Source organism: Tachysurus fulvidraco, chromosome 17, assembly GCF_022655615.1.
Source record: "Tachysurus fulvidraco isolate hzauxx_2018 chromosome 17, HZAU_PFXX_2.0, whole genome shotgun sequence".
NCBI lineage: Eukaryota > Metazoa > Chordata > Actinopteri > Siluriformes > Bagridae > Tachysurus > Tachysurus fulvidraco.
The window spans coordinates 1,051,349-1,073,848 of NC_062534.1; the positions used below are offsets into that span (position 1 = coordinate 1,051,349).

At 40.7% G+C, this 22,500-nt stretch overlaps 4 protein-coding genes across 10 annotated transcripts in view; 1 reads left to right on the forward strand and 3 right to left on the reverse strand.

Annotated features, from left to right (window-relative positions):
* The window catches only part of si:ch211-203d1.3 (protein phosphatase Slingshot homolog 3), a 17,904-nt gene extending 10,633 nt beyond the window's left edge, over positions 1-7,271 (reverse strand). For 2 of the 5 annotated variants that reach the window (XM_027162282.2, XM_047802197.1), the window contains exons 1-2: positions 7,135-7,271; positions 54-166 (exon numbers count right to left, since the gene is read on the reverse strand). In XM_027162282.2, the coding sequence (XP_027018083.1) occupies positions 54-101 (48 nt within the window). In that variant the 5' untranslated portion in view covers positions 102-166; positions 7,135-7,271. Of the gene's footprint in view, positions 1-53; positions 167-4,363; positions 4,560-7,134 lie in introns of those variants that run through there. The other 3 variants (XM_047802196.1, XM_027162280.2, XM_027162283.2) reach the window with 3 other exon arrangements.
* Positions 5,659-10,556, forward strand: grhpra (glyoxylate reductase/hydroxypyruvate reductase a). 2 transcript variants are annotated; one of them, XM_047802199.1, is made up of 10 exons: positions 5,659-5,755; positions 6,053-6,143; positions 7,162-7,292; positions 7,734-7,806; positions 7,914-8,030; positions 8,376-8,464; positions 9,364-9,465; positions 9,669-9,804; positions 9,886-10,016; positions 10,178-10,556. In XM_047802199.1, the coding sequence occupies exons 2-10, from the start codon at positions 6,061-6,063 to the stop codon at positions 10,219-10,221; spliced, it is 906 nt and encodes a 301-aa protein (XP_047658155.1). In that variant the 5' UTR covers positions 5,659-5,755; positions 6,053-6,060; the 3' UTR covers positions 10,222-10,556. The 2 variants fall into 2 exon arrangements, with proteins under 2 accessions (XP_047658155.1, XP_027018086.2); XM_027162285.2 differs by having other exon boundaries at positions 5,679-5,755; positions 10,249-10,556.
* A 159-nt stretch (positions 10,557-10,715) lies between these two features.
* On the reverse strand, positions 10,716-12,340 carry tomm5 (translocase of outer mitochondrial membrane 5 homolog (yeast)). 2 transcript variants are annotated; one of them, XR_003442982.2, is made up of 2 exons: positions 11,160-12,098; positions 10,716-11,051 (listed from the first exon to the last, which is right to left on the reverse strand). XR_003442982.2 is itself a non-coding variant. In XM_027162287.2 (2 exons), exons 1-2 carry the CDS (start codon positions 12,223-12,225, stop codon positions 11,017-11,019), a joined length of 156 nt encoding a protein of 51 aa, XP_027018088.1. In that variant the 5' UTR covers positions 12,226-12,340; the 3' UTR covers positions 10,716-11,016. The 2 variants fall into 2 exon arrangements, 1 of the variants encoding a protein (XP_027018088.1); XM_027162287.2 differs by lacking the exon at positions 11,160-12,098 and adding an exon at positions 12,105-12,340.
* A 1,716-nt stretch (positions 12,341-14,056) lies between these two features.
* On the reverse strand, positions 14,057-17,977 carry gar1 (GAR1 homolog, ribonucleoprotein). The gene is made up of 7 exons (XM_027162277.2): positions 17,844-17,977; positions 16,288-16,486; positions 15,963-16,117; positions 15,792-15,851; positions 15,300-15,414; positions 15,046-15,183; positions 14,057-14,468 (listed from the first exon to the last, which is right to left on the reverse strand). The coding sequence occupies exons 2-7, from the start codon at positions 16,469-16,471 to the stop codon at positions 14,458-14,460; spliced, it is 663 nt and encodes a 220-aa protein (XP_027018078.2). The 5' UTR covers positions 16,472-16,486; positions 17,844-17,977; the 3' UTR covers positions 14,057-14,457.
* Between the last annotated feature and the right edge of the window lie 4,523 nt (positions 17,978-22,500).

Here is a 22,500-nt window from a genome sequence, read left to right on the forward strand (position 1 = left end):
AAATAAAAACAGCTCATTAGCACACTTCAGAGATTGTGTAAGAAAAAACTCACAGGCGAGGTTGAGACAGACGGTGATCTGCGCAGGGTCAGTAAAGCCATCCCAGCTCCCGGCTCACTGAAACGCCGCTCAGGTGAGACGTGACTCCTTACAGGTATTTAAATTCCTGTGGAGTAAAAACAGAAGGTGAGACAATCAGCAGAGAAAGACAAATATTTACAGTGCAGCACTTTGTGTAACCTGACGATCCTGCTGCTGGTGTAACAGTAGAACGGAGGTCTGTACAGACCAGTCAGGGCACTTCTTTTAGAGCACACTACCTGTCTCATCTCACCTGCTACACTTTACCTGTGTCATGCCACCTGGCACAATTCAACTGGTTCATGTCTCCGATTGCACTTCACCCGTCTCATATCACTTTACCTAACACTTCACCTGGCCTTCTTCACCTAGTTCACTTCACCTGCCATATGTCATGTCACCTGACATCAAGTACCACTTCACCAGGCACTGTTCAGCTAGTTCCCAACACCTGGTGCCTTTCAAATGGTACATCAGCTTGCAAACGTCAGTCAATGAACTTTTCCTTTGCTGTCACACATCACCTGTCACACATCACATCACCTGTCACACATCACATCACCTGTCACACATCACCTGTCACACATCACCTGTCACACATACATCACCTGTCACACATCACCTGTCACACATCACCTCACCTGTCACACATCACCTCACCTGTCACACATCACCTCACCTGTCACACATCACCTGTCACACATCACATCACCTGTCACACATCACATCACCTGTCACACATCACCTCACCTGTCACACATCACCTCACCTGTCACACATCACCTCACCTGTCACACATCACATCACCTGTCACACATCACATCACCTGTCACACATCACCTGTCACACATCACATCACCTGTCACACATCACCTGTCACACATCACCTGTCACACATCACCTGAACTATTTTTACCTGCCCAGGACAGTTTTAAGCAGAAATGTGTTTTAATTCTCACACGTCTGTATTTTGCAGTAAAATGAACAAGCCAGAATTTAAGACTGAAGATTATGAGCAGGTTCGTGTGAAATTTAAGATGGTGAAACAAAACCTTCCTGAATGTTCGCTTAGATTTAAAATGTTGAGTGAAACCAGAAGTGTCATAAAAGGAGAACGTATATTTATTACTGAATAAATAATGTGCAGTACAGCATTATACTGGGACACAAAAACAGCAATTTCACTGATGAATATCTACAGTAGTGTGATATCGCTGACTACACACACACCACTGCAAATTACACACACACCACTGCAAACTACACACACACCACTGCAAACTACACACACACCACTGCAAATTACACTCGCACCACTGCAAACTACACACACAGCATCACAAACTACACACACACCACTGCATACTACACTGGCACCACTGCAAACTACACTGGCACCACTGCAAACTACACTGGCACCACTGCAAGCTACACTGGCACCACTGCAAACTACACTGGCACCACTGCAAACTACACTGGCACCACTGCAAACTACACTGGCACCACTGCAAACTACACTGGCACCACTGCAAACTACACTGGCACCACTGCAAACTACACTCGCACCACTGCAAACTACACTGGCACCACTGCAAACTACACTGGCACCACTGCAAACTACACTGGCACCACTGCAAACTACACTGGCACCTTTGCAAACTACACTGGCACCACTGCAAACTACACTGGCACCTTTGCAAACTACACACACACCATTGCAAACTACACACACACACACACACCACTGCAAGCTACACACACACCATTGCAAACTACACACACACCACTGCAAGCTACACACACACCATTGCAAACTACACACACACACCACTGCAAGCTACACACACACCATTGCAAACTACACACACACACACACCACTGCAAGCTACACACACACCATTGCAAACTACACACACACCATTGCAAGCTACACACACACCATTGCAAGCTACACTCGCACCATTGCAAGCTACACTCGCACCATTGCAGACCACTGCAGACAAAACGTACAACACCTCAGGCTATACTCATGGTATTACTAATGATGATCACAACATTAGACTCTGAATCAGAATCTGTCCACTTCTAATATCTCAGACTACAATCATAAGATATCGTCACTCAGAACACCACAAATTACCAATGACTTCTGATACTGCAGAATACGCTGAACATCACAGACCACACACACACACACACACACACACACACACATACTGAGCATCACAGACTACACACACACACACACACACACTGAACATCACAGACTACACACACACACACACACTGAACATCACAGACTACACACACACACTGAACATCACAGACTACACACACACACTGAACATCACAGACTACACACACACACTGAACATCACAGACTACACACACACACACACACTGAACATCACAGACTACACACACACACACACTGAACATCACAGACTACACACACACACACACACACACACATATTGAACATCACAGACCACACACACACACACACACACACACACACACACACACACACACACACACACACACACACACTGAACATCACAGACTACACACACACACACTGAACATCACAGACTACACACACACATATTGAACATCACAGACCACACACACACACTGAACATCACAGACTACACACACACACACACACACACACACACACACACTGAACATCACAGACTACACACACACACACTGAACATCACAGACTACACACACACACACTGAACATCACAGACTACACACACACACACACACACACTGAACATCACAGACTACTCACACACACACACACACACACTGAACATCACAGACTACACACACACACACACACACACACACACACACACACACACACACACACACTGAACATCACAGACTACACACACACACTGAACATCACAGACCACACACACACACACCACAGACTACACACACACACACACACACACACACACACACACACACACACACACACACATCACAGACAACACACACACACACACACACACACACACACACATCACAGACTACACACACACACACACACACACACACACACACATCACAGACTACACACACACACACACACACACACACACACACACACACACACACACATCACAGACTACACACACACACACACACACACACACACACACACACACACAACAACACAGACTACACACACACACACACACACACACACACACACACACACACACACACAGAACATCACAGACTACACACACACACACACACACACAGAACATCACAGACTACACACACACACAGAACATCACAGACTACACACACACACACACACACAGAACATCACAGACTACACACACACACACACACACACACACACTGAACATCACAGACTACACACACACACTGAACATCACAGACTACACACACACACACACTGAACATCACAGACTACACACACACACTAAACATCACAGACTACACACACACACTGAACATCACAGACTACACACACACACACACACACACTGAACATCACAGACTACACACACACACACACACACACACACACACACACAATGAACATCACAGACTACACACACACACACACACTGAACATCACAGACTACACACACACACACACACACACACACACACACACACTGAACATCACAGACTACACACACACACACACACACACACACACACACACACACACACACAATGAACATCACAGACTACACACACACACACACACACACTGAACATCACAGACTACACACACACACACACACACACACACACACACACACACACACACACACTGAACATCACAGACTACACACACAATCCACACTAGATATCATCAATATATGACCAATCATTTTCTAGCCGATTTATCAGTCCCCCCACCCCACCCCACCCCACCCCACTCCTCGGGTGTTGACACCTGAGCAGGTAACAGAATCCAGATACCACACATTCCTCCATTACTGCTTATTATTGCTTCAACTGAGGCTTCAGACTTCATCCAGGATTCATTTCCACTGAACACGAACACAAACACGTAACCGAGCGGTCAAACCCATAACCATCCGTGTAGCTGCAGTAACATTGCGTTCACATCTCACACCGCGTACATTCACTAGTTTACAGCTCATTTTCATGTGTGTTTCTGCTCCTAACGCATTGTGCCTACAGTTATATCTCAGATCTGTGCATTCCCACTTCCTCAAAACACAAGCGACATAAACACGCCACGACCGCTTAATACCTGATTTATGTAGCAAAATGAAGCAACGATATCTTCTTTCTTTTATATGATAAAGATAAATAATCCGCTGACTTTGTTTCTGAGCTGCTGCGGTCCGTATGGTGAAAAGTTCTGCGTTAAAAAGAGGAGTGAAGATCGAGTCCTGGGAGCAGGAAGCAAAATACAGGCGACACACACACACACACACACACACACGCTAAATACAGGCGTCACACACACACACGCACGCTAACACGAAGATCATCAGAGCTAGTTTAGGTTTACAAACAGATGAACACTGACACACTCTATATAATATTGTGTATATAATATTGTGTGTATAATATTGTGTGTATAATAGTGTGTGTATAATAGTGTGTGTATAATAGTGTGTGTATATAATATTGTGTGTATAATAGTGTGTGTATAATAGTGTGTGTATATAATATTGTGTGTATAATATTGTGTGTATAATAGTGTGTGTATAATAGTGTGTGTATATAATATTGTGTGTATAATAGTGTGTGTATAATATTGTGTGTACTCTCGTGTGTGTACCTCCTCTTGTGTGTATACTCGTGTGTGTATCTCATCTTGTGTGTATACCTCGTGGTGTGTCTCCTCATCCGTGTCTCTCCTCTTGTGTGGTCTCCTCTTGTGTGTATAATATTGTGTATATAATAGTGTGTGTATAATAATGTGTGTATATAATATTGTGTGTATAATAGTGTGTGTATAATAATGTGTGTATTTAATAGTGTGTATTTAATAGTGTGTGTTTAATATTGTGTGTATAATAGTGTGTATAATAGTGTGTGTATAATAGTGTGTGTATAATATTGTGTATAAAATATTGTGTGTATAATAGTGTGTGTATAATAGTGTGTGTATAATATTGTGTATAAAATATTGTGTGTATAATAGTGTGTGTATAATATTCGTCTTTAAGTGAAGGAGTGTGTCCTTATATGGAAGAGGATCAGAGGACTGGTCTCTACATTAAAGGGCAGTGATCACACACTGCATCATTATTATAGCAATGACACTGTGTTCTACTACAGCAGACCTGGCGCATGCGCAGTAGTAGTGAAGAGTAGCAGTGAAATAGGATAATAATTAATTATATTAGTGAAATATCACTAATGACTGGTCATCATCATCATGACTGATTTTATTTAGTTATACTTTATTATTATTATTATTATTATTTATAAATAAATAATATAAATTAATATAATATAAAAAAGTATAAAAAATCGAATATAAATAAATAATATAAATAAATCTATCTATCTGTCTGTTTATTTATCGCTGCACGTCTGATTGCTTTATATGTGACGTTAACCGGAAGTGTTACTTCCTCTGGTGTTGCAGTGAATCCGGTCCCCCTCAAACCGTTTGGTTCATAAAGAGGTGAGTAAAAGAGAGAGAGAGAGAGAGAGAGAGAGAGAGAGAGAGAGAGAGAGAGAGAGAGAGAGAGAGCTGTCTGAGTGAGAAGGGCTGCAGAGTTGTGTGAAAACCACCAGTGTGTTGTGACAGTGTTAGTGTTGCCTGTGTGTGTCTGTCTGTGTGTGTGTGTGTGTGTGTGTGTGTGTGTGTGTGTGTGTCTGTCTGTCTGTCTGTCTGTCTGTCTGTCTCTCTCTCTCTCTGTGTGTGTGTGTGTGTGTGTGTGTGTGTGTGTGTGTGTGTGTGTGTGTGTGTTCTGTACAGTTGCAGCCATGAGTGCAGGACAGCTGATGAAGGTGTTTGTGACCAGGCGCCTTCCTCAGGACGGAATGAAGCTGCTACAGAAAGCCTCCATGTGCGCAAGTGTCTGACTTTCTCACCAACTGCAGCTCTCAGTCACATGACACACAGATAACATGGATTCATTACTAGTTTAAATAACAAAATCTTTCCATGCATCAGGATCATGTTCACCTGCATGCTTCCCTTCTGATTCGTATATTCTGTTATATAAAACTTTGAACAGTGTTTTAGTCTCATGGTACCTTAAGTCTGTAACCCAGTGACCCAGAGTTCATGTATTCAGTGATAAAGACTTAAACACTTCAGTACGTCGCTCTGTATAAGAGTCGGTCACATGCTGGGGATGTAAATGTTCCTCTTTCCTCTCGTATTGTTTATCTACTACAGTATAAGTAAAATAAGGGCAATTAAACTAATATACCTGCGATGTGACTAGTATAATTATTATATAACCAGCAATTTAACTAGAATGGTAAATGTCAAATAAAATAATTTTTGTAATTAAATCCCAGATCTTTATATGCTCATGTTATATGTTCAGTGAAATTAGTAAGTAAATTTATTACTAATTGATGACACTGCAGACAGTTTGTATTCTCTTTTGCATTCCCACTTTAGGCTTCTGGGAGTCGGGGCTTAGAGGGCGGCGTCGTACCTGAACCTTACAGAGAGGAAAAGTGTTCTGGATCTGTTTGTAGTAGTAATAATAATAATAATAATAATAATAATAATAATAATAATAATAATAAAAAACACAATGATTATTTAATTTATTATAACAAAAACAGGAATAATAATTTTATACACAATTATTTTTTTAATGCAATAATAATAATAATAATAATAATAATAAACACTGATTATTTAATTTATAATGACAACAAAAACAGGAATAATAATTTTATTCAGTTATTTGTTCATAATAATAATAATAATAATAATAATAATAATAATAATAGTAATAATTAAAACAACAACAATAATAATATTGTTAATTAAATCATTTATAAATAATTAAACAAATAATTGAGCATGTTTCTTACACAGTGCTGTTGTTTGTTCTGCCCCAGGTGTGATGTGTTGGTGTGGGACTCAGATGAACCTGTTCCACGTGACGAGCTGCTGAAGAAGGTGGAAGGATCTCACGGTCTCCTGTGTCTGCTCTCAGATCGGATCGATGCTGAGGTCCTCGATGCAGCTGGTGTGTGTGTGTGTGTGTGTTGGACAAGATGACCTGACCTTCAACACCATCTAGTAGAATGAATAATGAGGAAGCAGCTTTAACTTGTTTTCTCCACACTGTCTAAGCTTCTTCCTCATTTAACTCACTCAAACTGTCGTCCTGCTGAAACAGGAAGAGTCTTTTGAGAAACACTTCTATAGCTGCATCGTCCATCTGTCACACTTTCTTACCAGCTAATAAAAAATAATCAGTGACGGATCGGTGTGATGGCGAGTTGCCACCATGGTGTTGATTTTATTTTCCTTTAACAGCGTCACAAAGTGTTTTATTCCTCTTACACCACATCAGTCTGTCAAAGTTAATTAGACCTTTCAGACTAAAAGATTGTCTCTGTGTGTCTGTGTGTGTGTGTGTGTGTGTGTGTGTGTGTGTGTGTGTGTGTGTGTGTGTGTTATTTAGGACCCAACCTAAAGGTGATTAGTACGTTGTCTGTGGGCTTTGACCACCTCGCCATTGATGAGATCAAGAAACGGTGAGAAACTGTCTCTCTCTCTCTCTCTCTCTCACTCACTCACTCACTCACTCTTTCTCTCTCTCTCTCTCTCTCTCTCTCTCTCTCCCCCTGTCTCTCACACACAGAGGTATAAGGGTAGGCTACACCCCTGATGTACTAACAGATGCTACAGCTGAGTTGACCGTTGCTCTTCTATTGGCTACAGCTCGCCGCTTACCTGAGGGCATTCAGGAGGTAAAAAGGTCAGTGCAGTAACGGTGCAGTAACAGTACAGTAACAGTACAGTAACAGTACAGTAACAGTGCAGTAACAGTGCAGTAACAGTACAGTAACAGTGCAGTAACAGTGCAGTAACAGTACAGTAACAGTGCAGTAACAGTGCAGTAACAGTGCAGTAACAGTGCAGTAACAGTACAGTAACGGTGCAGTAACAGTGCAGTAACAGTGCAGTAACAGTGCAGTAACAGTACAGTAACAGTGCAGTAACAGTGCAGTAACAGTACAGTAACAGTGCAGTAAATATTAATCCATCATTAATAAAGTAAATTAGTGAGGAATGAATTATGGGATGTTTCTTGATGTGTCAGTGGAGGTTGGAGCTCATGGAAGCCGCTGTGGTTGTGTGGATACGGGCTGTCAGGAAGTACAGTCGGGGTGATCGGCCTGGGACGTATAGGTATATATACACACACACACACACACACACACACATACAGACAGAGAGACAGAGAGAGAGAGACACACACACACACACACACACACACACATACAGACAGAGAGACCGAGAGAGACACACACACACACACACACACACAGAGGCACACATACATACACACAGAGGCACACACACACACACACATACATATACACACACACACACACACACATACAGACAGAGAGACAGAGAGAGAGAGACACACACACACACACACACACACACATACAGACAGAGAGACAGAGAGAGAGAGACACACACACACACACACACACACACATACAGACAGAGAGACCGAGAGAGACACACACACACACACACACACAGAGGCACACATACATACACACAGAGGCACACACACACACACACATACATATACACACACACACACACACGTGCGCGCACACACACACACATACACACACAGAGGCACACACACACACACACATACATACACACACACATGCGCGCGCGCAAACACACACACACACAGGCACACAGAGACACACACAGGCACACAGAGACACACACACACACAGAGGCACACAGACACACACACATACATGCACACACACAGAGGCACAGACGCACACAGAGACACACACACACAAACAGAGACATAGTACACACATGCACACACACACTTTGGCACAATCTACACAACACGCATGAGTGTCTGGATAATCTCTCATCAAAACGAACACAATTTATATGCTGCATTACAGTCAACAAAAATATTGGCACCCTGTATAGAAATACAAAAAAAAAATAATCTTCAATGTTAAATATATGGAGATGTTTTTTAATAAATAACATTTATTCTATATCTATTCTGTAATAATATATAATAATGTCTGCAGGTTTGGCCATCGCACGCAGGCTGAAGCCCTTCGGGGTTAAACGTCTGCTTTATTCCGGACGGCAGCCGAAACCTCAGGCTGAAGAGGTGGATGGAGAGCATGGTGAGGGAGAATAAGCTCTGAAAAAAAAACTAGAATTAGAAAGTCAGGAAAAGAGGAAATGAGTCACAGTGTGCAATGAACATAGTGACTGCTTCTCTGTCTCTCTCTCTCTGTCTGGCTCTCGCTCTGTCTGACTCTGACTCTCTGTCTGTCTCTCACCCTCTCTCTCTGTCTCTCTCTCTCTCTCTCTCTCTCTCTCTCAGTGCCCTTAGACACGCTGCTCTGTGAGAGTGACTTCGTGGTGGTTTCTTGCTCTTTGACCCCAGAGACACAAGAGCTGTGTAATAAATCCTTTTTCAGTAAAATGAAGAACACTGCAGTCTTCATCAACACCAGCAGGTCAGGAAAGGGTAAAAGTTTTGGCACCCTTTATCTATTTAAAAAAATTGAATCAGGACTGATCATTTTTCCCTCCTGTAGAGGAGCAGTCGTAAACCAGGAGGATCTTCTGGAAGCTCTAACCAGCGGTCAGATCGCCGCAGCGGGACTCGACGTGACCACACCCGAGCCGCTGCCCACAGACCATCCGCTTCTGCGCCTCAACAACTGCGGTCAGGATCCGTTCATAAATAAATGAACATCTAGAATTTCTATCATTTTATTTTTTAATACATCACTTATAATTTATTTCAGATTTAGTTTCTAATTAGATATTTTAGTTATTCATATATAAGTAATATTTACATATTAAGTCTATTATTTATTTATATAGTTATAGAACTCAACTCTAATGAACACAGTGATGGGCTCCTGTAAGAACCTGCTGGTGTGTGTGTGTTGCAGTGGTTCTCCCTCACATCGGCAGTGCCACCTTCTCCACACGAGGCATCATGTCGCAGCTCTCAGCCAACAACCTTCTCTGTGGTCTGACAGGAGACGCCATGCCCAGTGAACTGAAGCTGTAGCGTCTCCCCGTGGAGCATGATGGGAAATCAAGCCTGAAGCGTAGACATTTCACACTATACACTTTATTCACTAATATAGAAATGATTTAAATAAATAAATATCACTGACCTATTCAGTGTAACGTAATAAAGTTGATCAAACTGAATGTTTAATGAATGAGTTAATAATAAAATAAGTAAGATTTACATTTTATTGCCTTTGAGTCAGTTTTGTTGTGAAGTGATATTTTAATTAATTCTAAAATGAACACACAAACAAATATTTCAAAAGAAAGACGACTAAAGTTAATAAAAAGCACGATGTAAATAATGAAGCATATTTTAAGTGAATGTGAAGTCCACACACTCGAGGAATAACTTTTAATACAGACGAGAGATCTAATACATTATACATTTACAGTTTAGTCACGTGATCGACACGTGACGTCATGTCACGTGTGCACTGATCAGCTGCCGCAGACACCAACACCACAGCAAAAACACAGGGTTTAACGAAAGAAAGTTCAGCTTCATCCAGGAAATATAACTGCAGCATGATGATGATGATGATGATGATGATGGACGGAGCTGCAAACAAGGTGAAGCATGACAATTCTCCATGAGTTCAGGTGCAGAATCATCCTCAGGAACATCCTCAGGAACATCCTCATATGCTGTCCAACTTCTTCAAGACATACGGAGCTGAAACAGAAAAACTGAGCTCAACAAATATAATCGGTGGATTAAGAGAAGATTGTGTTCCATTACCACCTCATTCATTCTCTCTCATGCATACAATTAGTTACGTACAGTTCTCAAATGAAACATGCACTATGCTGTTCAAGTGGATAAGCAGACACTATATGGATAAAAGTATGCACACCCCTGACCATCTCACACACGTGTATTTTCCCCTATAAGTCTAAACCACAGTTGTACAAAATGTCTGTATAGTTTTACAGTTTCCCTTCACTGGAACTCAAACCCTGCTCCATAGTGACAATGTCCTTGTGCACAATGCAGCTCCATGAAGACAGTGTGGAGATGAAGGTTGGACTGAAGAACTCGGGTGTCTTCTGAACGACTCCCACTGGTCTTCTGAACGACTCCCAGAATGACTCCCACTCCCTCTATACGATTCAGAATGACTCCCACTGTTCTATACGATTCAGAACGACTCCCACTGTTCTATACGATTCAGAACGACTCCCACTGTTCTATACGATTCAGAACGACTCCCACTGTTCTATACGATCCAGAACGACTCCCACTGTTCTATACGATTCAGAACGACTCCCACTGTTCTATACGATTCAGAACGACTCCCACTGTTCTATACGATTCAGAACGACTCCCACTGTTCTATACGATTCAGAACGACTCCCACTGTTCTATACGATTCAGAACGACTCCCACTGTTCTATACGATTCAGAACGACTCCCACTGTTCTATACGATTCAGAACGACTCCCACTGTTCTATACGATTCAGAACGACTCCCACTGTTCTATACGATTCAGAACGACTCCGACTGTTCTATACGATTCAGAACGACTCCCACTGTTCTATACGATTCAGAACGACTCCCACTGTTCTATACGATTCAGAACGACTCCCAATGGTCTATATGATTCAGAACGACTCCCAATGGTCTATATGATTCAGAACGACTCCCAATGGTCTATATGATTCAGAACGACTCCCACTGTTCTATACGATTCAGAATGACTCACAACCTTCAGAGTCGACACTTACTGACTCTCAGAAGAGCGACATAAATGAGGAAATTCCTCACGGATGAGATCACATCCTCCCGCATCTTCCTCTTCATCTCCTCCGGGTCTAATTTGGGTCCCAGTCCTTCGAGTTTAAACATTATATTTAATGTTCTGTGTATTTAATATCCTTGTGTTCTCTCACTAACACACCGCTCTCTCCACGCCTTTCGTGTTTGCACTGCGCATGCGCACTTTTCCCTGAACCGTAGGACCTGCATTAGGACCGCCGTGTTTGACTTTCACGTTTATTCCGGATCAAAAATAAAAATAGATAAAAAATATAAAGTTATTGTCCATAGCTTGAAGATTAAGTTAGTGATTTAAAATTCTTTAACCAAGACGTAGATAGATATCATTTTATCCCACAAATGTAGACATTTATTCAGGCAGTGCCGTAAAGCAGCCTTTGTGTCGTGGGTCAGATTTTAAAGGCACTAAATATTATTATTTAATTGTGTTAATAAGTTGTACATTTTCTATATAAACCTGCTGCTGTGTGTAATGATGGAGTTGTGTGTGTAAAACACACGGAAAAGATGTGATGTAACAGTAATAAAGTGTGATAATAAACACATATTATTATTATTATTATTATTATTATTAGAAATTATATATATATATATTATCATGTGTTTTATTCTCATCAAACTCTTTCCTTTCATCAGGACCGATTCATTAATGTTTATCTCATTTTATCTCGTCTTTATCTTTAGACAATTCCTTATTGCACTCAATAATATAATTCATGAATATAAATTTAAAAAATCCTCAGCCAAGTTAGTACATTAGCTATTGTGATGAAATGTTTTTAATTTTTAAAAATAATATTAAAGATTTTAACCATTAATGAAGTTAAACTGAGCTAAAATCTTCTCAGAATTCCCATTAGGTTATCTCGTGTTAGCTAGACATGTTAGGCATTAGCAGGGCTCTCAAGTTTTGAAGACAATGACTATTTCTTTAATTTCCGTTTATTAATGTGTGTGTGTGTGTGTGTGTGTGTGTGTGTGTGTGTGTGTGAGAGAGAGAGAGAGAGAGAGAGAGAGAGAGAGAGAGAGAGAGAGAGAGAGAGAGAGAGATTATGACTGCTGGTGTTTATTGTAAGTGTTTGTTGCCTTTTTGGACCCCTTTATCACTTGTAATGTTGCTCCCATATAAAACAGTTCAGCACAAGCCCAGACATGTTTAGGGTCATGATGGAGGACAATGTCCCGTCCAGAGACGAGCTGTTTCCTGTTGAGGTTTTGTTCAATCTGTCCATAGAAATATCATCATTAATGTGGTTGGTTGCGTAAAATTTTACCCAGCTAGTGCTGTTTTCTGATTGGCTGTTTTGTAGCCTCATTTTTGATTGGCTGATAAGTGTCAGGTTCGACTAAGAACTGAGACGCGCTTGATTCCTGCCCGGTTCTATAGACACAGCGGTGTGGACCGATACATTTTGGGTGCTGAGGCTTATTAAATATATGATAAATAGTCAAAAAGTTTTTCTGCGTGAGAAAAGACAAAGACGTGACTGTCACTCTCAGTGCATGACACTTGACAGCCCTTCATTAGCATTGACAAATATAATTTATAGAAATATATTTCAGATTGTGTCAGATAGCTGATGAATCATAAATTAAAAAGAAATCCTCAGAAATTATTTTTCAGTAAAGAATTCTGATCATTTATTAATATGATTCAGAAATCCTGTGTTAGCCAGGTTGCTAGCTTTAGCAAAGACAAATTATTCATGCATATAAATGAACAAGCCTTTAAAAAATGTTTTATGGACACGACTATAATTTAGAGTCGTTCTGTTAGAACGTCTTGTTCGCTAGCTCGCTAACGACGTGTTAGAAAGTAAGAGAAAGTCCATGTCTACTTTATATAGTCTTGACTACTAGAAGCAAAATACTAATAAAGCTATAAAAAAGACAAAACATGTACAAACAAGATAGATTTTATTTAGCCCTAGCATGCTAGCACTGCTATTGTACAATTCAGATCCATTCATATCTCTGCAATAACAAAATTATGAATGTTTTCAAGTTACATCCAAAAAGTGTGATGTTGATGGTCACCGATTCCTGATTCAACCGGAACAGGAGAAACATACTGAGGTCGAGACGACGCTCGATATCGGTTACGGACGTTTGGCGGCAATTGCGCCAGAGAAGATATACAAGTTAAAACAGAACTAAAAATAAAAAACTGTCGGATAGAAACGGCAGCGTGTGGAAGAGCGAGGAAAGCGATCGTCCGTCTGTGGCGTCTGGGGCCGAAGGTTTCCTCTGAGGCAGAAGGTTTCCTCTGAGGCAGGAGTAAAGTCAGCGCATCGTTCTTCATCATCTTCCACCTAGAGAAAGAAAGGCCATGTTTACATCTTCATTTATTTCAGACGTAAGCAGATTTAGTTAAGCCGATGCTAGCTAAGTCTAAAAGGATTGTTGTCATGGTTACAGTGCGAGTACCACACGATAGATTTAAACATGTATACGTTGCTGCCGTACATCGCATTTCATTTAAATAATTATTCAAACATAATTTAAAAAAAAAAAAAGAGTCTAATTATTATTAATACTTTTTCACAATCATACATTGTTTAATAAATCACTAAAATGAATTAAATACATTAATAAAAAATAATATATAAATATAAATGTTTACAAAATATATATAAATGAATAAATTATATTCAACACTGCAAAGGATAAAAATATAAACATATATATTATCAAACATTATAAAATTTTCATGATAGTTTATATAACACTGTATCGTTGGTTTATGGGAAGTTTGTATGTTTGAATGTATTAGAATAAAGCAACAACATCTAACATCACAAAATCGTGTAGTTAAATCATTTATTTATTTATTTATATTTTATAGCATAAGGCCATATCTTGCAGGTCGATCCACTGAGCATCGCTCACCTCTGAATCCACGGCCTCCTCCAAAGCCTCCTCCTCTTCCTCCTCCTCCTCCTCGTCCACCTCTGAACCCTCCCCCCCGACCTCCTCCAAATCCGCCTCCGCGACCACCACCACCGCCTCGGCCCCCTCGGAACCCACCTACAGACACACACACACGGTCATCATTCCCTCACACACTCCTGCATAATATCTCAGTTCTCTATATTCCTAAATTCCCAGGATCTTTGTGTGTGTGTGTGTTTGTGTGTTCATACCTCCTCGACCTCCCCCTCGTCCTCCTCCTCTGCCTCCTCGTGGTGGTCCTTTCTCACCCGGGGGTCTCGGGAGGAATCTCTGGAGCGGCAGCAGCTTCGCAGGGTCGACATAGAACTAAAAAAAACAAAACAAAAACAAGAACGTTAAGATGAAGGGAAGCAGAATTTAAACTCTTATAAAAAAGGTATATTTAATATATATTAAAAAAAAAACTTTGGCTGCAAAACACGCGAAGTTACGCAAAACGTGCGTGCGTACATACTCGTAGTCTAGGCCTAAGGTTGCTCTTAAAAATAACATTAATAACAAACAAAATCATCAACTCACTGAAATTCTGTGTAAAAATGGATTGTTTTGTAGAAATCATCATAAGATTGCAAACTCAGGATCACAGTGAAGACTTGTATTTAGATTTTATAGTAATTATAAGATTCCTAAATACGAGCCTCTGCGTAACAAACCCACTCGTCACGTAAACCCCAAACACAAACCTTCTGTAATTTCTTGAACGACGAGGCCTTCATGTTCTGTGACAGTTTGACTGAAAAATACTGCAGCAGTAATTAAGGAACATCGTGAGAAACGTCACAACACTAAAGACGTTAAAGAAGCTCGGGTGCGGATTGACGTGGACGAGAAATAAAACAATGTACGAAGGATACAAAGTCTCTGAGCTGGCCGAAGATCTCGTCCACTTTGCCGATCTGCTCCTTGTTCTCTAGATACACCGGAGCGTTGAAGTAGGGCACCTTGTTTTCCTCCGTCACACACTTACACACAATGTCGTCTTCACACGGGTGCATGAACTCTCCCAGCGCTACACGAACACACACACACACACACACACACACAAACTTTAGAACAGATTATCTGACTAGTAAAACGTCTACAGCACAAGTGCGTCATTGTTGCATAATATCACACAAACAACAGGATTAAGACTCGTTTCTTTTCATGGTGTGTGAACCGAAACCTCAAGCATCATACCGACAACATGTTCTGGAGGTCCATAATCCTGCTGTCTGTTAAATCCTCCTCTTCCTCCAAACCCTCCTCCTCTTCCTCCAAATCCTCCTCCTCTTCCACCAAATCCTCCTCCTCCTCTTCCTCCTCTACCGAATCCTCCTCCTCCTCCTCGGCCTCCTCTGCCACCTCCTCCGCGAAAAGACATCTTCAAGTAACAGACCTGATGAACACAGACATGAACAGAGCACATGAAGGTGTTTGGTGCCCAGATGTTCAGCAGAGATAATGACGAGTAGATAATCGGTCAAAATACAGATCAAATAAAGACAACAATAATCACACAATAACAAAACGTGTTTAATACGTGGGACGTGGTAGCCTAATGGTTAAGGTGTTGGGTTGCGAGTTCGATTCCTACGTCCACCAAGCCACCACTGCTGGGCCCCTGAGCAAGGCCCTTAACCCTCAATTGCTCAGTTGTATAAAAATGAGATGAAAAAAGAAAAAGAAAAAATTTCAAAAAGAAATGTACGTCGCTCTGGATAAGGACGTCTGCTAAATGCTGTAAATGTAAATGTGTAAACATAACGAATGAAAACGTACGTAACAACAATAACCTCCTCATGTTCTCTACAGTAACATTAACATCTCTACAGTAACATTAACATCTCTACAGTAACATTAACATCTCTACAGTAACATTAACATCTCTACAGTAACCTCCTCATGTTCTCTACAATAACCTCCTCATGTTCTCTACAATAACCTCCTCATATTCTCTACAATAACCTCCTCATATTCTCTACAATAACCTCCTCATATTCTCTACAATAACCTCCTCATATTCTCTACAATAACCTCCTCATGTTCTCTACAATAACATTAACATCTCTACAGTAACCTCCTCATGTTCTCTACAATAACCTCCTCATGTTCTCTACAATAACCTCCTCATGTTCTCTACAATAACATTAACATCTCTACAGTAACCTCCTCATGTTCTCTACAATAACCTCCTCATGTTCTCTACAATAACCTCCTCATGTTCTCTACAATAACCTCCTCATATTCTCTACAATAACCTCCTCATATTCTCTACAGTAACATGAACATCTCTACAGTAACATGAACATCTCTACAGTAACATGAACATCTCTACAGTAACATGAACATCTCTACAGTAACATGAACATCTCTACAGTAACATGAACATCTCTACAATAATATTAACATCTCTACAATAATATTAACATCTCTACAATAACATTAACATCTCTACAATAATATTAACATCTCTACAATAATATTAACATCTCTACAATAATATTAACATCTCTACAATAACATTAACATCTCTACAATAATATTAACATCTCTACAATAATATTAACATCTCTACAATAACATTAACATCTCTACAATAACCTCCTCATGTTCTCATGCTGGACATTTAGCCAACTAGCATTTGACAAAGATTTTACTACTTTTTCTCTAAATCTCTAAAACTATAACGCAATCGACCGAAAGCAGAAATAAACAGATCAATTAGAGAACAAGGAAAAAGTATAAATACAAACCTAATAAATAAACTGCTGCTTATTCTAATGGACTCGAAGCTGCACTCAGTTTACACGCTGCTGGGGAACCCACGCGGCCATGCCGGAAACGAGTAGCTGTCGAAAAACGACCCAACTGCCGTAAGTCAGCTCGGTTGCTGTCGTTAAAACCAAGTTTCTTTTTTTTTTTTCCTTTCTTTTTTCTGTGATTGAAATTTAAAGACTCATAAATAGGAAAGTTTAAGTCATTAGATAAAAAAATGTTATAACGATATTATAGGATTAAAATAAAGTGTTTTTAGACCCGTATAATTTATTAATATATATTTTATTATTGATTAACATATATTGTGTGTATATGACAAATATAAAAATTTTTCTTTTTGATGTTGGAGTAAAACTACAGAATTCTCTCAATCCTTCATCTTCAGAAATTCTCTCATTCCTTCATCTTCAGTTTTAACTCGATGAGGTCAAGTTGACCTACTCAAGATGGCGGCCTTGAAGACGCTCCTAGCTAATGCTTTGTGCCTGGCTTTTTGCAGAACCAGTAGGGGGCAGTAAATATCCACACCAGCGTAAAGTTTATCATGAATGTTTCATCTGCTTCTTCTCATGGGATGAAGCAGCTGCTGGAGCCACATTTGGATTCTGATCAGGGGATGCTCGGCTCTGCGGGGTCCGCACATGGGGGAGGCCGTATCTGTAAATAGCAGCCGAGTTCCTTCCTCTTCCTCTGATCTTCCTCTTCTACTACTGCTTCCCTATTATTTTTTTTCTCCAGCTTTCCCTTAACGCCTCTGGCAACTGTCAGCATAGTGCGTGGGAACACGAGAGCAGCAGTGTGTAGAACAAATACACAAAAATGTACAGAGAGAGAGAGAGAGAGAGAGAGAGAGAGAGAGAGAGAGACCAGAACACTAAGTGTAGTAGCACTGCCTGCTGCAGGTTATTATCCTGTGTTATATATCCTGCACCACAGATACCTTCATGTGCTTTCATTGTTCCCCTTCAGCCTTTTAGAGGATAAATCCACACTCCATGACTAAGGCTAAATAGAGTTCACTAAATCCTAGCTGTGGAAGTCGGACTCGAAATATCGCTCCCTTTGGGGGAAAGTTGCAGGCTGTGGGTGGCCTGGTGCTTACTGATTACGCTCCTCTCAGAGACAGCTCGAGTCTTCAAAAAATAAAAAATCAGCAGTAAAACTGGATTAAAAATAGACCAAATACGCAGTCGAAGTGCTCTGTTCTGGCACAACATTTTCTATGGAGGATGAAAGAGCATAAAAAAAAATATATGTTTAGAATATATATGTGTAAATACATATATACTTAATCTAGCCACAGGGTTGCAACCTCTGCGACGTTCCTGAGCTCGGATAAACCGAGAGGGTTGCGTCAGGAAGGGAATCCGGGGTACAACATGCCAAATTTAAACATGCGAGTCGTCACTGTGAATTTTATGCCAGATAGGTCAATGCCCGGGGTAACAATGACCACCACCAGCGCTATTAACCTATAAGGTACTGAGGGAAATTGGACAACTGTCGGGAGAAGAGTGAGAAGGGATCGTAGACAGAAAGAGAAGCGGAAAGGTCTGAGAATAGAGATTCAGGGAAAGGTAGAGAGCTGGTGGACATGATGGTGAGAAGGAAGGTATATATACTGTGTGTGCAGGAGATTAGGTAGGGAGCAAATGCACAAAGTATTGGAAGGGGATACGAGCTGTTTTAATTACGGTGTGGATGGGAAGAGAAATGGGGTGGGAGTGAGGAGTTTGTGAGGAATGTTATAGAGGTTAAAGAGTGTCAGACAGGGTCATCAGTTCATCAAGAAGAAGACAGGAAAGATAGAAAAGAAGACCAAGTGGTGGAAGTAGAAAACGTAAGAATGTCGTGAGGAATTCAGACAGAAGATGAGACAGGCTTTGGGTGGTCAGGAAGAGCTTCCAGATGACAGATGTGATCAAGGAGACAGGTAGGAGGGTGCAAGGTGTGTCATATGGAAGGAGAAACGGAGATAAGGAAACATGGTGGTGGAACAAGGAAGTACAGGACAGCATTCAGAGGAAGAGGCGAACTAAAAAGAAGTGGGACGTAGAAAGGACTGAAGAAAGTAGATGGGATTACAAGGACTCGCAGCACAGAGTGAAGAGGGACGTGGCAAAGGCCGAAAGCAGACGACGAGTTGTATGGCAGGTTAGACACGAGGGAAGGTGAGAAGGACTTGTACAGATTAGAGAGACAGAGAGATAGAGATGGGAAGGATGTACAACAGATAAGGGTGATTAAAGATAGAGATGGAAAGGTACTGACAGGTGAGGAGAGTGTGCAGGGAATATGAAAGGAGTATTCTGAGGAAAAGGAATGAAAATCAGTCATAGCAAGACAGTATACATGTGTATGAATGAGAGGGAGGAAACAGTGAGGTTACAGGGTGCTGAGGTCAAGAAGGTGAAGGAGTTTAAGGATTTGGGGTCAACCGACCGGTGTGACGGGGAGTGTGGAAAAGAGCTGAATAGGCGAGTACAGGTGGGATGGAGTGGGTGGAGTTTTGTGTGTCAGAAGAGCATCAGCGAGAATCAAAGGAAAGGTGTAGAAGATAGTAGTGAGAGCAGTCAGTGTGTTTGGTGTAAACCACTGGGTGAGTGTGTATCATCCATATGTTTTACTGCTCCAGATAATAAACCCTGATTATTTACCCGTGTATCAGTCAGATCCAGGGCCCATGCGATTCCGGGGCCGCTCCTACACCGTGCTGCATCGATTTCCGTGTTCACTAATCCGTAATTGTCACGACGGTCAGTCAGATTAGGGGTAAATGAGGCGGCATGGCCTCTGAGGATATAATGAGGGGAAAAAGCCTGTTAATTGCTGCTGAAAGTAAATGAATTATCGATTAGGTTCTAATACTCGCTCTTCTGTACTTCCACCGTGTTACAAATCTGCATAGCATTAAAAATTCCCTCACTGGTGTAAGTACATTTCCTCTGTCACGTAATAACACACACACACACACACACACACACACACACACACACACACACACACACACACACACACACACACACACACACACACACACTGCTGAGAAGCTCATTAGACAGAAAAGTCTTGTTTGTGTTTTTTTTTCCTGCGTGAGAAAAGAGAATTGATGTATCTAGTGCACTATATAGGGAGCTTAAGGCTTCAATATTGTATCTAGTGTATTTAAAGCTTTCATATTGGATCCAGTGCACTATATAATGAGCTTAAAGCTTTCATATTAAATCTAGTGCACTATATAGGGATAAATTTGGATCTAGTACACTATAGAGGAATGTGTAAAGCTTAAAATTTGGATCTGGTGCACTATATAGGGATAAATTTGGATCTAGTGCACTATAGAGGAATGTGTAAAGCTTAAAATTTGGATCTGGTGCACTATATAGGCACAATAAAGCTTTATATTTGGATCTAGTGCACTACAGAGGGAGCTTAAAGCTTTATATTTGTATCTAGTGCACTACAGAGGGAGCTTAAAGCTTTATATTTGGATCTAGTGCACTACTGAGGGAGCTTAAAGCTTTATATTTGGATCTAGTGCACTACAGAGGGAGCTTACAGCTTTAATATTAAAACTAGTGCATTTAAAGCTTTCATATTGGATCAGGTGCACTATATAGGCAGCTGAAAGCTAGTGCAATATATAGGGATAGATTTGGATATAGTGCACTATATAGGGATAAATCTGGATCTAGTGCACTATATAGGGATAAATTTGGATCTAGTGCACTATATAGGGATAAATTTGGATCTAGTGCACTTTAAAGGGATACATTTGGATCTAGTGCACTATATAGGGATAAATTTGGATCTAGTGCACTATATAGGGATAAACTTGGATCTAGTGCACTATATAAGGATACATTTGGATCTAGTGCACTATATAGGGATAAATTTGGATCTAGTGCACTATATAAGGATAAATTTGGATCTAGTGCACTATATAGGGATAAATTTGGATCTAGTGCACTTTAAAGGGATACATTTGGATCTAGTGCACTATATAGGGATAAACTTGGATCTAGTGCACTATATAGGGATAAACTTGGATCTAGTGCACTATATAAGGATACATTTGGATCTAGTGCACTATATAGGGATAAATTTGGATCTAGTGCACTATATAGGGATAAATTTGGATCTAGTGCACTATATATAGAGAGTAATGCTTTAAAACAGGATCTAGTGCACTATATATAGAGAGTAATGCTTTAAAACAGGATCTAGTGCACTATATAGGCAACTTAAAACCTTTCTATAAAATAGCGTATAGAAGAAAGGAACGTGTGCAGTCGTAAGCACTGTTGAATTCTGACTCGAGACGTCTCGCTCCGCCGTCATTATTCTGAACATTGATCTTTCCAGCCAAGCCCCAGTCTGAAATGATCTATAAACCAAACGCAACACCACATAACAGTGTTTCTATTCACAAACAGTAGGTGACGAGGCCTCCAGATTGGTGTGTGTGTGTGTGTGTGTGTGTGTGTGTGTGTGTGTGTGTGTGTGTGTGTGTGTGTGTGTGTGTGTGTGAATACACTGCCTGACAGGGTAAGGGAATTCACATCAGCAGGACTTCTGATGGTTAGTTGAGTCACATTGCATGGCGTCTTTGTATGAAACGTTTCGGTAAAT